Source organism: Phoxinus phoxinus, assembly GCF_949152265.1.
Source record: "Phoxinus phoxinus genome assembly, chromosome: 5".
NCBI lineage: Eukaryota > Metazoa > Chordata > Actinopteri > Cypriniformes > Leuciscidae > Phoxinus > Phoxinus phoxinus.
This window is the reverse complement of record NC_136880.1, coordinates 33,204,448-33,220,475: the sequence shown is the minus strand read 5'-3', so window position 1 is coordinate 33,220,475 and position 16,028 is coordinate 33,204,448. Positions and strand designations below refer to the sequence as shown.

Genomic DNA, 16,028 nt, shown 5'->3' with positions numbered 1-16,028 from the left:
TTTCACCCACTGCCTCATTGGGCAAGATATTTAGTGCTTTAATTATCAAGGTTGGTGGGCATTTTCACCTTGCTGTTCTCGAGGAAGCATAGAAAATGCAAATCTGAGAAACACTTTAGGTTCACATACCTCTATTCCAGATGTCTTGTGGTTGAGCTGCACGCTAATGATCTAAAGGTTTATTCTGAGTTGTGCAGGATTGCAAGGCAATTCACAAAATGAATCATTAATGAGGAAATTTTGCAGTGAATTAATGTATTAATAGCAAGCTATTTTTGTTCTTATTCGTGTACTTCTGTGGTCCATGTGTTCTGTGATAAATGCTTTCCTGACTATGAAAAACTACTTTTAGAAATAACCCATCTGTGGTATCACTCTGCTTCATGAAACATGGCCAGAATATTTGTTTGCATAGGATATCTGAGAACATTTTTAGTAGTTTCAGCTAAAAACTCTTAATACTTTTTCTGTATGTGCATCTGTGATAGGTTCTCACACCCTGCCTATTTAGATATACAGTACATTGCATAATATCCTGCACATCAATTCATTATGTAACTCAAGGCCAGAGCGTGCATTTATAATCTCACTTTCCTCAAATCATTTTGAATCCCTCTTGTGCTCTAAGTGAATTTTGAAGCAATCACACTCTCTCTTTGTCTCTCTCATTCTAGTCTGCCATTTCCTACATCAAGCTTTGCGAATGTAATTAAACCAAATTTAATCTAACAGGATATGCGCTGGAGCTCATGAATAATTAACCAGCCTGGAATCAAAAAGGTGGCCGTGGCTTGTTTATTTGCCAGCACACACGCTAGTTTAAACACAATCACACACACATATTGCAGGATTGAAGTGTAGGATAAGCAGGGTTGACTTGCAGGTGCGGTGGTTTGAAACGACCTTTATTTTCTCCACTTTCATCAGATCAATAAGGGATGTCAGGCCCACTAATAAATCTCGCACTTTTTAGGTAAGCCAGACTTCAAATGGAGCAATTTTCCAGAACCTTGCGGTTAACTTTTGTCTGTCTTAAAGTGCAACCTGAACTCTCAGTTTCCATTATTGACCTCGGGTTGTAAGTCTGTCACGTAGCATGGGAGTAAGTGGACTAGACATTGTGTTTACTCCCTGCCAACTCTGTCCCTGTTTGAAGGGCCTCAATGGACATCTCCAAAGCCAGCACTTAATTTACTCAGCAGAGGCAAACACAGACTACTGTAGGCAAGAGTCAAAAGTCAAGAGTTCCTTTGCACACATCACCTCAAAACATACTGTCTTTATTCAAATTTACAAAAAAGAAAAGGAAAAAATACAACAGAATAAATACAATTTTAATACAAGCCATCGTGAGATCTCAGTACCAACAGGGACCGCTTGGGGCCACAACAATGCAGTCCAATAGGAAGGCAGAAACCAGGATGAATGCAGTAACTCCACACCCAGTTGACAGTTGACCTAATCTACCTGAAAAATATGGAATGAAATGAGACGCGTTCAATTCTTTAAACTTACACCATGGTCGCAACAGTTTGAGGCTGTCTACACTGGACGAAACAAAAGTTACGAATCCATTTGGACTGCGATCGGAAGTAGCACAAGCACGTGGAATGCGTCAGAAATTTAACGGGCCGTCAGTTTACGGTTGGTGTCCATCTGTAAACTCCCGCCACATCCAGTGTAGACAGTATCAGTGATTATAAAAGGCTCTTTTTGCTTGTAATGTCGCACCGCTTGCTTCCAGACACTGCGTTAGGGTAGTCCTGATCAAATAATCTCCATTCTGTAATTATACCAGTCATAAAGTAACATTTACATGACAGAGCATATTTGGGTTGTTTAACAAGGTGTGGGTTTGTACTGCATAAAGCCCCCTGGTATTAGTGCGCATGATTGTGCGGTGATACAGTGGTTCTGGTTCAGTCCAGTCACAGTGAGTCCTCCTGGCCAAAAACAGTGTGATTAACCGGGATATCATTGCAGAGTGTGTGCTCAACTTGGATCTTTCGCATTAAATAAAAAATAAAAAAAAGTTCCGTTTGGGAAGAGCGACACATCCGAATCCGACATCGTATTGTAAATGGTTGGGTTTAATCTGCTTCAGTCAATTCAGTGTCTTCCAGTTATATCCAGTGGATTTCGATGTGGCATTATATATATATATATATAAAATTCTCCAGTTTTCATTTTATTATCCTATTATTTTTTGTTGCTTGAAGACTACAGTACTGTTGTTACTTTTCACAATGGCATTCAGTGATATTTACATTTAAATGCATTTACATAGAACATTTTTTTCATGTTTTTTTTCTCCAATAAAAAAAACAACAACACCATTTGTAATCTATTTGAACATCATGTATAAAAGTGCATTCTAGCTGAAGCAGACCTGTCAGCTCTCGTAATTCACCTTCACTTTTTAAATGTGGGATTTTGTTGACAAGTAATGGTTTGTGCAGTTTTTTGTTTTGCACAATTTCAACATCACTACATTTCAATTGTGTCTTTTTTTTTTCTTGAGCAACTTTGTATACAATCTGTTCTTGGCAAAAATGTAAGTAATTTTGAACCCTGACAATGAGACATCCGCAAAGCAGAATTTCCATGCAGGGTTTAAAATTGCTGCGTGTTTGTTTTTGTGTGTATGTGTAAACACCGAGAATCTTTGTGCAGACACTTATCCAGGACTTTACTGTAATATTCAGTGCTTTCTTTTGAATAATTCAGTTTTCTTTCTTTTGTGAATGTATAAACAATTTCTGTACAAACATTTATTTTCCAACTCCCCCGTGTGTGGCCGTAACTTTTCATCCGTCCGTGCGTTTCTCATTCCCCCCGTGGTGCCACTGTCTTGCTCACTGACACAAAAATCCGAGTTCAAATCTCTTACTTTCTCTGTTGTAATTAAATGTGATCTGGTATACAGTGAACTTTGCTTTTCTCTCACTGCCAAACACACTTCAGGAATGTTAAATGCTGGCTAAAGAAACACGGCTTTGACTGTGCTCACACATCAGCTTTTCAGCACTTATTGCTTCAAATTGCATCAATCACTCTCTCCACTGCCTCTACTCTCTCAGTTCATTTTTCCTTGTCTTCCCTTATTACCTTTCCTCTTAGTCTCTCCCTCCTTACCCTTCACTTTTCATTATTCCAGCTCTTGTTGCCTTTTAATCACTGTCCCACCCAACCCCTCTCCTTCTCGCTCTCTTTCTCTCAGACATTCCCCTGCTCCTCGTCTCCAGACTGCTCCTCATTTTCTTTCCATTCCCTGTCCTTGTGCTTTTTGTGGGCCTCTACATCTCTTTCCTTATCTTCCTCATTCTCCTTCTCCCTTTCCCTAAAAAGCTGGGCTAATTTCTGGAATTGTGGGCCCCAATCTTCCAGACCTGCTCCCCACACCTCCTTCTCGGCGTCTTTGCTGCCTTCGCTGTCCAGGGAACTGAGGGACCCGGCGCGCGAGCCTGTGCCCTCCAGCCCGTAGACCTGCACCGAGTCGTACGGAGGCTGCGAGGGGTCAAAGGTCACCTGTGCCAGACGCAGACGCAGGAACTCGCCGACCCTCAGGGCGAGAGAGTGAGCACCTCCGATGGGCGCCCCTCTTCCTGACGCCTCAGGTGCTGAGGGCCACGCTCCGCCATAACCCAGGATGCCCCCAAATGCTCCCCGGCCTTGGCCAGGGTACGGAAGCAGCTGGGGTGTCATATCCCTCCTACCCAGCGGGTACCCGGTTATGCCCATCCGTTCGTGCCAGTCTCCTATGAACCCGCCACCCTCCGGATACATCCCGGTGCTCAGTGGAATGCTGGCCTCTCTCTCGGGCCTGCCCACCACAAATCCGCTGCCCATCTCCAGCCCGCCCCGTCCCAGAGTCCCCGAGTAGTCCCTCTGCTGCTCCCCCTGTAGGATGGTGGCATAATTGCCACTGACCGATTGCATTTCTGCGCTTCCGTTAGCAGCGTCAACCACCCCAGGGTGGTTGGACTCGGCAGGCCCTGCGCCACTCCGACTTAGGGAAAAACTGCCCCGCGAGGAGTGCCGTCCAGCACGGGGGAGCGTGGAGGAGTCGCACATCCACCCTCCGGTGGTGCCCGGCCCAGCAACCGAACCGGAACGGGTCAATACCAGCTCTCGTTCGCGGGGGCCTGTGTCTGGCTGGACCTGTATGGGACGGGGAGGAGCAGGAGGGTTAGAGCGGGAGGTAAGAATGAGTTTATTCTTCTGTTATTCAACAGAGGGACGTGTGAGGAGAGAGGGAAGAGAAAGCAGAGAGATAATTCAGACACAATGAGCGGGTGAAAAAAAGAGAAACAGTGATAACAGTGAAGTGAGACAGTAAGTTATTAGCGAGTAGAGGAAGGAAGTGACAAAGTTAGACAGATGGAGAAAGAGAAACGGTTGACAATAGCTGAAACAGGTTAATTGAGCTCTAAAAAGAGCTAACACTGCACTGTGAGATGAGGATGAGGAGAAAGAGAGACAGCGAGAGACAACTTGTGAAAACACATCTTTCATCATCAATTTGTTTGGCACCTACAACAAAGAACAAGCGAAAACTAATCTTCTAGCTAACTAGGGATGTGCAAAACAACATTTTCACACATGGGATGCGTCCTCACTTTTAATAAAAGTAAGACTTTTTCAGTGGGAAAATATGTCTACATTTTGCGTTTCATTGGATAATTGTGTTTATGTGTAAAATCAGACATTAAAATGTATTCAGTGGTTTGGCTCTTAAGATGTGCAACGGTATCAAAAATAATGCACGCTGCTTTCAATATTTTTGAATTCACGCCTTTCAGCGCTAACTGAATCTGTGGCTAACAACTGTCTCAGAGCAACACACATTATGAAATAAATATTAATATTAATTTCACAGTTGTTTTCAAGTCTCCGGTTCAGTGAATGTTCATTAGACATATTACATTAATACTGATTCGATGCTGCCGGAGTGTGACTGAGAAGTGTGTCTATGAATTAAAATTAGCCATACAGTTTATTTTTTTCTTAGGCGTTGTGTTTGCTAAAGCTGTTTAACTTACCCAGCCTTAAGCAGAGAGTGGTTTTCTTATTGTCTTGTCAGTATTACTGTTTGTTTAAAAGTCCATCAATTATTAAACAATAATGTATTATTTAAAGACCTCTGGAGAATGAAATTAATAAATTCAATGTACTACATTTGGGTTTTACCCCAAATATTGGTTATTAAAGCAGCTTTGTGATTCATTTGAACATGGTGATTCTGGACTTCTTACTTAAATAATTAAGACAGAAGTATGTTGCTTTACCCAGTCCAAATCCTGGCTTTGACTCTGACTCTGCTGGGCATCACTGCTTGCGTCATCCTTTGAGTCATTTTTCCTTGGCGTTCCTCCCACAGATGTGGTACCTCCGTCGTGAGATACTGTGCCTTCTTTAGAGCCGTGACCGGCCTCTGATGCTGGCACGTAAATGGCCCCGGGCTCCAGAGGGCCAACCATAGCCGCCTGGTTTTGAATGACTAGAGAGTGGTCTGGTTGATTCCCAGGAAAGCGGTAAGCCAGCTCGGATAAGCCGGGCTCATAGGGGCCCTGTGAGCGACGCAGCACTGGGAGAGTGTGGCTGCTGTAGCAAATCCGCCCATATAGAGGGGCTCCTTGACTGGTGTACTGCCCTGGGTCAATCGGCCCAGCCTGAGCCCAGCTGCTATACGCACGAGCCTTCTCCTGACAGTGTTGTGAATAACGTCTGAGGGAACACAGAATATTTTATGAATGGAAGTTTTATGCAGCCTGCCAAATAAAAAATAAAATACTTAGATAATTAAAAAAAAAAAAAAAAAAGAACTGGCAGCACATTAAAAGTAGTCCATATGACTTGAGCAGGATATTCCAAGTCTTCTGAAGCCACACAGTAGCTTTGTATAAGGAACATACCGCATTATAAAGGTTGTTATTCACATAAAATCTTCCACCACATAGCTTTCAAATCTCATTCATGCTTACACACACGCACATCTGCTAATTTTATGTTTTTGTCGAGTTTGTGTGCAACCTCAAGAGAAGTGATGTGATAATTGCGATAAAGCCATAGGTGTTTGAGATGGTATGATCTGTCGTCTTCTGCTTTTGTTTGCTGCGTGCCGTTGTTGTCGTTGTCTTTTATTATGCCCATGGGGACATTTTGTCTAAATGAGTTTTAACATGCGTTCACACAAAAAACAAACAATGTGCAGTACATAAATATGAAAATCACACAATCTAAAAATCGCTGACTCAAAATGACAAAACAATCCCCCCACATTCATCATCACACAAACTCTAGAAAAAAACTCTTTCATTTAAGCATTTTACCTTTGACTTCAGTTTAAAATTGTATCTGTAGTTCTTTAAAATATAACCATTGTGAAAATGTAATGTTAAAATTAGCAATTCCTTGTAACATTTCAATATTAAAATAAACAATGATCAACTCAAACCTCTTATAACCTAAAGAAGCATTTAAATAAAAAGGGCCATGATGAATAAAATTAGTGCATGTTTTGAAAGAAAATGTAAATTTTGAATAGTTCACCAAAATAATAATAATAGTTCACCAAAACAAAATAATAGTTCACCCAAAAATGAAAATTCAGTCATTATTTGCTCATTCTCACGTTGTTCCAAACCAGTATGTTTTTCTTACTTCTGCTGAACACAAAATAACATATTTTGAAGAATGTCGGTAACAAAACAGTTGTTCCATAAACTGTTTTGTTACCCATATTCTTCAAAATATCTTCTTTTGTGTACATCAGAAAAACAAAATTCAAAAAAGTTCTAAACAACTTGAGGGTGAGTACATTTTTGGGTGAACTATCCCTTTAATACACTTTCAAACGTTATAGTATGGAACAGAACAGTCAGGACATTCCACTAATAATGTCCTTTAATGTTCCATGGGAAGAAAAACAAAACATACAGACTTGAAAGTGAGTGAATGATGCCAGAATTTTCGTTTTGGGGTGAACAATCCCAATTGCATTCAGGAAGTGTTTTATAAATTTGGAGGAGGAGTGAGTTGATGTAACATATGTCGCCACACTCACATGTTTCTGCTGTCCAGGGTACGGTACCCCCTGCGTGCATTATGTGGGGCGCTCTGCAGCGCTGTGATGTCGAATGCAGCCGTGTCGGCCTCACCTCCTCCTTCATCATCATACGTGATGATGTTCTCTCTTACATCATCCTCCTCTAAAGGCGAAAGCGAGTCCCTTTTCTGCCTACGCAGAGACAGAGACAAAGCACTGACAGCTAGAGAGAGAGAGGAAAGAGAGGGAAAGAAAACAGTGAGAGGTGAAGAGAAAAAGAGTGAGTGTTTTGTGATTCCATTTATAAAAATGGAGGACATGTGTGTATGTGCTGGGTGACAAATTTTTGCAATAAAATTGCAGGGTGCTACAGAAAGACTAACACTTACACAGGATGATGCCCCATAATTACTTTTATTACACAGCTCTGGGAAATACTCGATTCTGATTGGTAAATCACTGCATCCAGTGGTCTGATATTTCCTAATATCCACAGTCGTCCATGACAATGCGGTTTATCATAGCACTTATAATATATATATTAGTATTTTTTTTACATGCTTTTGTCATTTATATTGTTTTTTGCTTTTATAAATATTTGTATTCAGCTTTAATTTATTTTTATTCCAATTTTCGTATTAGCAATTTTAGTATTTCAACTAAAAACTCCTCTGCGTCTTGGTACTGATGACCCTGTTTATTTTGTGATAATGACCATCTGACTGTACATGATCCCTACTATATGGAAGCGAATACTAAACTTACCCAAAAGAGTGGCAACACAGGCTAAAATGGCCAGCAGGGCGGCAGTGCTGAGTCCAGGAGAGGGCAAGGAGGAGTGCTGAGGCAAACAAACTGTCTCCCTGTCCCACTCTGCCTCACTTTGCTTCTCTTTCTCTCCGGCCCGGGCTCCTCCTCTCAGACAGGGACATACGGACACCGTGACTGTCCCAGTGCTGGTCAAACCAGAGACCCCATCCCTCAGGACCAGCGGGACGTAGAGTGTGAGGGAGGAAGATGTAGAGCGAGACAGTGTCTGCAAAGGTGACGCCAACACCAAGCTAGCAGTGGGGCCTAGAAAATGAGAATAATAGCAAAGAAATGGAGATACACAGGAAAAGGGGGGGCTTTTAGATCAAATTGAGCTCGATGGAACTTTAATTTAATTGAACTCAATCGAGTGCAGTTTAATTCCATTGCTGCTCGTATAACATTTGTACAGACCAGTGAGTCCAAATGCAGCATAAATGCCAGAGCACATTTCGTCTGTGTGTGCCGGGAGAAGATAGATGTGGCAGAGAAGCAAAAGCAAACAATGGGGAAAACAAAGGAGCAGGGCACAAAGCAGCCACACAATGTGGTTGCAGACACAGACTGCAACGGATCAAGAGAGACGCCGATGCACACGGCTGGATAGAAGAAACAAATTGTGGAAGAAACTGCAGACCTCCACTCTCCCTGACGCTGAAGTTGAGGGCAGCGTTGGAGTCCGGAGGGATGTTGAAATGGACGGTGCTGTCATTTCCTCCCTCGTCTCTATCAATCGCCCGCAACACCTGCACCACCTGAGAAAATGAGATAGGAGAAAGATGGAGAGAGAGAAACAATATAAGAGGCAGAGCCAAAAGGGAGAAAGCAGAGAAAGGAGAAGAGAGCGAAAGATTAATGGAGAGAGAGGAGAGATTATAAAAATAAAAAACAACAACCTGATGCACATTTTAATCTCAGATATCAGCATTAACCTCGCCAGCACCTTTGCAAATGGGTGACTTGAGACTGATTAGCCCACACTATGCAGTCAACCCATAATTAACTCTGACCGAGTAGCGAGCCTTGGGGAACACCCAAACATAGACACAGCTTTAGCATGTGCTCTAAAAATGAGGCGCCGACTCCAGAGATCCACTTAAACAAGAAATATTCACTCAATGGGCCTCTTTTTGCAGTGCTCCCCACAAACATTAAGGAAAAAGTTCAAACAAAAATGAGCCGTGTGATGCAGATCAGAGCTGTGGGTTAGGCGGTTGTGCTGAGGCATGAAAAAGGGAGAATTTTTCTGTGATTTCAGTACTGCAATGAGATAATGTCAAGTCATGTTAGTAGTCTGTCACCAAACTTTCCTCCTCATAATGTGACTTGTGGTAGGACGTTATGCAATCTTCCAGTTAAATAAGCAAGCAGACATTTAGAAAAGGCTTTTATCCAAAGTAAATTACACGGTTCCCTAACAAGATAAATAGTTTAGCTTTGCCATCACAGGAATAAATTACATTTCACAATATATTAAAAAAGAAAAAAGTTATTTTAAATTGTATAATATTTCACAAGTTAACTGTTTTTTTACTATATTGTACTAATAAAATAAATGCAGCATTGGAGAGGCTTCTTTCAAAAACTTTTCAAAAATCTGTATAGTGAAGGTACCGTAGTGTACTGGTCATCAAACATGGACGAGGAAAGACTGATTGTTAGTTTAGATTATAAAAATAATTATTAAATAGATTTTATTGTCCCTAAAGGAAAATTATTATTATTAATAATAATAAAGACAAAAGTTTTACGAGAAAAACATTTAAAAAACATTGTCTGATGAAGCATCATGGAAAACATTAAAATACCAGCTGTGTTCTTAGTTTTATTATATTGCGAGTGCACAACAGTACCTACTGACTGTACATCACATTTAAAAAAAATTACTCCAGGATATCAAACTTGCATGTAAGCACAATCAATGTTGTTCTAGGACGAACAAGGTTGATAATAACGTTGAACAAGGAACTACTTGTCCTACTTGGTGAAATCACAGCTTTCACAATTACCGCAAGCTGCGAAGACAGCAGAATTATGAAGACAGGAGAAAGGACACAAGCTATGACAGTTTAACAGATGCACAACATCCAATTAAGAATTGAAGAAAAAACATGAGTCAGGCAAAAGGGAAAAAAAGGGACAATATCATGGAAAGACAGGCACTCGAAATGAAGGAGAGGCAAAATGGATGAAAGCCAACAGACCAAAAGATGAGCAGATTATAATGTATATCTATAGAGAGGAGATGAGAAAGCTTGAAGCATCCGCTAAATGGGAACAGCAGTGATTCAGCTGCAGGGTAACAGCAGAACTAATCAATCAGCGTGCAGGCTGTATAAATGGACACACTCACAGATGTGCACAAAAAACGAGAGCGTACCAAAAAAAAAAAAACTTTCATGCACCACCAAATCTATATGAACACAAAGAGTGCGAGTCAGTGAGTCTAAAGGCCTGGCGTCTTGAGAAAAGGTAATTAATCACCCATAATACATTTGTGACAATTACCTAATTACAGAGTATAACAAAAGGACTCTCATTAGAGAACTTTCTGTGCTTTTACATTTCGGGTAGAGTAACGAATTATCAAGTCAATGGAGACAAGTACGACCTTCCTTGCACCCATTATGACATGTGGCTTGTTCTCTCACCTGTCCAGTGGAGGCGGAGTCACACATGGCTGTGCTGTACTGTCTGTCTAGCTCTGGAGCATTGTCATTTAAATCCAGCGTTTCTATGGCAACCACCACTCTGGACACCTGGCTGGGGTTATCTGAGGTAATTGAGAGAGCAGAGAAAGCAAGTCACCAAAAATACACACGCATGACACAGCTTGAGTGGCTTCTTGAGGTGTGCTCGCCATGAGCCTTCAGCTACTGAAGGTAAATTGTTCTCTTTTAAAGTTTATCACACATTTCCATGTGCGCATCCACTCACAATTTGAGAAATCGTATGCTGAATGCCGACAATTTTCAGACACTTGTGTTCTTTTTCAAACAGTAGTGAGCTGCCTACGGAGGCAGTATTTTAAGGCATTGTATTGCAAAAGGTAGCAGCATCACATGTATCCTTTGCAGACAATGCAATTTCATAATGCATTGCGGCAAACACTGGAAGAAAAAACACATTAAAGTCCCCATGAAATCAAAACTGAAGTTTTTTGGCTTTTAGTATGAACATGTTATTCTTACTGTTATCTATAAGCTCCATACCTATGACAAAATTCACATTTAGAAGATATAGCCTAAGCATTCAAAACTTCAGTCTCTCACTTTCGCCAATATGGATCACTGATTTTGATGACATAACTCTGCACTTCAGCTTCTAATCAGATTTTTTTGTCCAATCAACTACAGCGAAACTACAGCGCCCCGCCCTCAAATAGACACTGAAGCTGCAGCTAAAATTGGTCACTTGTTCACACATTTACTATTTTCTACATGGTGGATGGCACATAGGGCACTATATAGGGGATAGGGAATGATTCAGACATTGTAAATATACATTAGTTTCACACGAACCGCAGCAGAGCGCACAGAGTTTGCTCGAGTCCGACAGCACAGAGCAGTGCATACCAGAAAAAGTATCGGATTTATCGGAGAAACAGTAAGAGATTAGGAGGAAACTGCGGCTTTACCGAGCTCAACAGCTCAGTAATTATTGGTTACTATTGGCTATTTAAAAAAAGGGGAGGAGCTGTTCGATATGTCCCACCCTGTCTTCCTGTTTCTGTGGAAATTACGTCAACACATTGAATAATGCTGTGCGTTTCAAGGCACTTCAGTGGGCCTTTAAAAATGTATCCAAGATAGAAGAAATGTTAAGAATAAATAAATGTATATTTAATTTGATACAGAAATTAATCTATAATTTTTTTTTTTTTTATTGGACCCACTGTGTGACTTTTTTATCTAAATGAAAAAATACAGCATTTTAGTCTGGCTTTCTTGTATTGTCCTATAACTCTGAACCCTCAATTTTTATGACTTTAGTAATTGCTTATTTGCAGTACATTAATAATCATTCATACCATTTTCATTTTATTATTATTGATTTTCTATGTTATACCATTAACCTTTTTAATGGTATTGTTGTAATGTATATCTGGGTCTATTGCTTGGTCTTGTCTGTAAAGCACTTTAAACGGCATCGGTTTGTTTGGAAAGGTACTATATAAATAAAATAGGATTTCAGCAGTTACTTTTCATATTCTAGATTAATGGCTTGTCATGACGAACAAATAGCTTTCAGTAGCTTTTAATTTAGAATAGATCGGCATATTGGTACAGTATAGGTTGAACAAACTTAATGGATTGGTGTGAGCCTAAAGAGAAATTGAAGCATTCTGTCTTTCTTGCTATAATTCAGTCCCACACACTTGCCTGTGGTTTGGACTGCTTTCACACAAATGTCTTGGACTGCATCCACACACACACACACACACACACACACACACACACACACACACACACACACACACACACACACACACACACACACACACACACACACACACACACACACACACACACACACACACACACACACACACACACACACACACACACACACACACACACACACACACACAGCTGTGACATGATGTTGTGGATTAGTGCCCACTGCTTCACATTACTGGGAAGAGGCTTTGCCTACAATAGCCATCAGGCCTCCCTGAAGCTGCTTAGACCTACTTTCCATACTGTAACACAGCGGCATAGATCATCTACTAACATGCTATCTCAAATTCTCATGCTATCTCATGCAGTGCAAATTCAATGTACGTTTAAACTATGTTTAATCCATGCATGCATTAAGATCATAAATAAAGGATAAAAACACAAATCCATTAAATGGCTATACTGACCAATTTCCAGGTCACTGTATCTTGGGAAGTTATGAACTATAAAAAAACACTGCTAACATTTTCCAGCAGTGTGACTGTACTGTAGCTCAGCTGTTTTCAAAATAGTGCAGCTTTTCCAGTAACAATCTACTTTTGAAACATGTAGCGGTTCATCATGATAAATCACTGTCAAATTATTTTGCGCACACAGCTTACAGCCAAGCAAACTGAAGCACTTATCTAATGTGCTCTCCTGAACTGTATCCTCTCTCAAATGTAGTCATTTTTGTGTATTCATTTTCATTAAACTTGAAAGGTATTTAAAAAAATACTTGAATATAACTAAATATTTCTCTATAAAAAGAGGCAGTGATTTCTGCACAAACACATGAATCAGTGAAGCGTTTCAACAAGCCAATTCAAAAAGAAAGAAACCACTGATCCATGCCTCTGCGCAGCAGTGTTAACTAGAATGTTTTCATTTATTGAAATGAAGCGGAAATAAAATAAAGCATAAATATTGGATGGAAAAACTTGAACTTAAAAAACTAGAAAATTATAAATGATCTCTTGGGCCTTGGCAACTAAATGAAATAAAACTGAAATAAAAGTAAATAGAAGTAAAAATGACAAAATATTAAAATAAAGGCTAATTCAAAATATTCCTAAATGTTAAAAACAATAAAAATGAAAAAAGCACTTACAATTACTAAAAAACATACACAAAATCTAAGCTAATTAAAAATATGAATGCATAATATAATCACAAGTACATAAAATAATACTAAAATAATGCTACTGTGCAGAAGTCACTGCATTTTTTTGTTTTAGAAATATTTAGCAATATTCTAGTTATATTGAGCTATATTCTCTTTTTTGTATTAAACTATGTTCAAGTGTAATGCTGTCAACCTAAACAAGATTCTTTTATTTACAGATTCAAAAACTTCTGAGCTCTGATTAAATTATATAAATGTATATTTATGAATTTATCCAATTATATTCATTATATAACTAGATAACTAACTAGCTTCACTATAGTAAGCTACTTTTATTTGTAGCTAAATACCTCTCTGTGTGGCAATGATGGTGATATTATGCCACTGCTCGTGCTCTCGGTCCAGCTCAGTCATTGTAGTGATGAGCCCAGTGTCTGGAGTGATCCGGAACAGAGCTTCTGGGTCAGACTGAGGATCGATAGAGAACCTGAGGGAGATAGAAGACAAATTGAGAAGGAGAAATGTGTGGCATGATGAGCAGGTGAGCAGATGCATAAAGTCCCGGCTAATCAGAAAATCTGTCATTCAGGAGCTGTTTTAAGCCCGGCGGCGGGAAACAAAAGAGCCGTAATTAGCAAAGTAAGAATCCTCAGATCCCTAACTAGGCACTGTTGAAGTAACTGTAGTTCACTGGGATGGATCTTGATCATTGGCCCTTTCCAGTCGAGGGAAGCAAACGTGCCTTGTAGCATGAATACCTTGATTTCTGTGATAATGTTTTGAAGTGTTTTTACATAGAAAACCGAATAGCATACAACAATAATTAATGACATAATGGCTCCGTTCCAAACACTAATGAGCTGCCTACCCGGACGTCTGCTTTAGGTATTCCAGGCATGTTCCTGTTCCTGGCTGTTCCAAACAACAGGCAGCGAAATTATGATGCCTTTTTAGATTCCTCATTAGAGCCCAATTTTAAGGTTGTATGTATCTTTTGTTGGAAATACACTGCAATGAGCTTAGCGAATATTTTCATCCCAGATGGTGCATAGTGCCATTTTATTCAGAACTAATAAAGTATTGATAAATACTTTCACCTGCACGTTCAGTGTATTGATCAAATGTAGCTTGTACACCAGTGGCTCACAACCAGGGGTCCGGGGCCAAGGGGGGCTCAAGGTGACTTAAAATAAGGTAAGATAACTAAAGGTCAAGATACTTCTTAAACAGCTGTTTTTTTTTCATCTCTTAAGAACCAAGATTCCCACAGTCTTTAAAACCCTTGATATATGAGGTGGCTTCATTTAGATGGATTTGTACTTGGAAAAGTCATGTAAATTAATAAAATCTTAAAAACTCTGTGGGCATTTTTATAATGAACATACATTTTTTAATTATGCCAAACCTTAAATGTTTAGGAAAGAAAAAAAATCTTTAAAATCCTAAACCAACAATTAGCAAAGTCATTGGGCCTTTGAATATTTGCGTGGACAACGAGGGACCTAGTAACCAAAAAAGCTGAGAAGCACTGCTGAGAAGCACAAAATAATTTGCTATAGAAACTATTTTCTCTCAGAATTTGCTAGTAAATTTCACAAATAATTACAAGGAAACGACAAGTAACACTGAATTAAATGTGAAATTTTGAGGTAGAATAACTGAAATAGAATTTCTTGTCAAATGTACTCCAATAATAAATGAACACTATCGTACAATCTTTATTTACAGTGTACCTGATGTTGTTTGTGAGCCCCGTATCTGGGTCCACGGCACTGATCCGCCCCACTGTGCACGCCGCTGGGCAGTTCTCAGACACATCCATCCGGTAGCGTGCCCGTGAGAAGCGAGGGGGCTCATCGGCATCTAGCACGGCCACTCTGATCGAGGCACGGTCTTTGAAAGGCCCACGGCGCAGGAATCGAGGGTCAACGATGGGATTCAGAACCTCCACTGAGAAAGAGTAGGAGCTACGGCTCTCATAGTCCACCGCCTGTAGATCAAACAAAAACATCAATATGACCATAAACCTTATGAAAAGACTGCATTACTCATACTGCCCACATGAGCTCAACATAGCACACACTATTGGGCATCTGCACAAACCAGTAGGGGGAAGAAACAGCAGTGTGGTTATTGTTACAAAACTATTAAAATTGTTGTTTTTGTTAACTGAAATATAATTTTAATATTAGAAGAAAAACATAAAATTAAAAACAGAGAATTAGACATGCTGATGTACTGTAACTACTACCTTAATTGATTAAATAAAATATCTAAATGAAACCTAAAAATAAAAAAATAAAATGAATTAATAAATAGTATTATAAATAACACATATTTACTAGAACTGTATTTGGGAAAACATTTTTTTTTGTTATATATATTTTAAGAATTATTGTTTTATGCCAACAACAAAGCAATGACTAACAATAATTATTATATTATATCAAATATATGAATATAATAATGTATAAACTCTCTCTCTCTCTCTCTCTCTATACATTATATATATATATATATATATATATATATATATATATATATATATATATATATAGAGAGAGAGAGAGAGAGAGAGAGAGAGAGAGAGAGAGAGAGAGAGAGA

General features: G+C 39.5%; 1 protein-coding gene across 3 annotated transcripts in view; it reads right to left on the bottom strand.

The window, feature by feature from the left end:
* Positions 1–960: 960 nt before the first annotated feature.
* Positions 961–16,028, bottom strand: part of cdh24b (cadherin 24, type 2b) — a 134,640-nt gene continuing 119,572 nt past the window's right edge. For 2 of the 3 annotated variants that reach the window (XM_079614426.1, XM_079614425.1), the window contains 8 exons: positions 15,157–15,413; positions 13,774–13,910; positions 10,510–10,631; positions 8,496–8,613; positions 7,814–8,122; positions 7,067–7,271; positions 5,289–5,727; positions 961–4,221 (listed from right to left, as the gene is read on the bottom strand). In XM_079614426.1, the coding sequence (XP_079470552.1) occupies positions 3,217–4,221; positions 5,289–5,727; positions 7,067–7,271; positions 7,814–8,122; positions 8,496–8,613; positions 10,510–10,631; positions 13,774–13,910; positions 15,157–15,413 (2,592 nt within the window). In that variant the 3' untranslated portion in view covers positions 961–3,216. The remainder of the gene's footprint in view (positions 4,222–5,288; positions 5,728–7,066; positions 7,272–7,813; positions 8,123–8,495; positions 8,614–10,509; positions 10,632–13,773; positions 13,911–15,156; positions 15,414–16,028) is intronic. The other variant, XM_079614427.1, reaches the window with a different exon arrangement.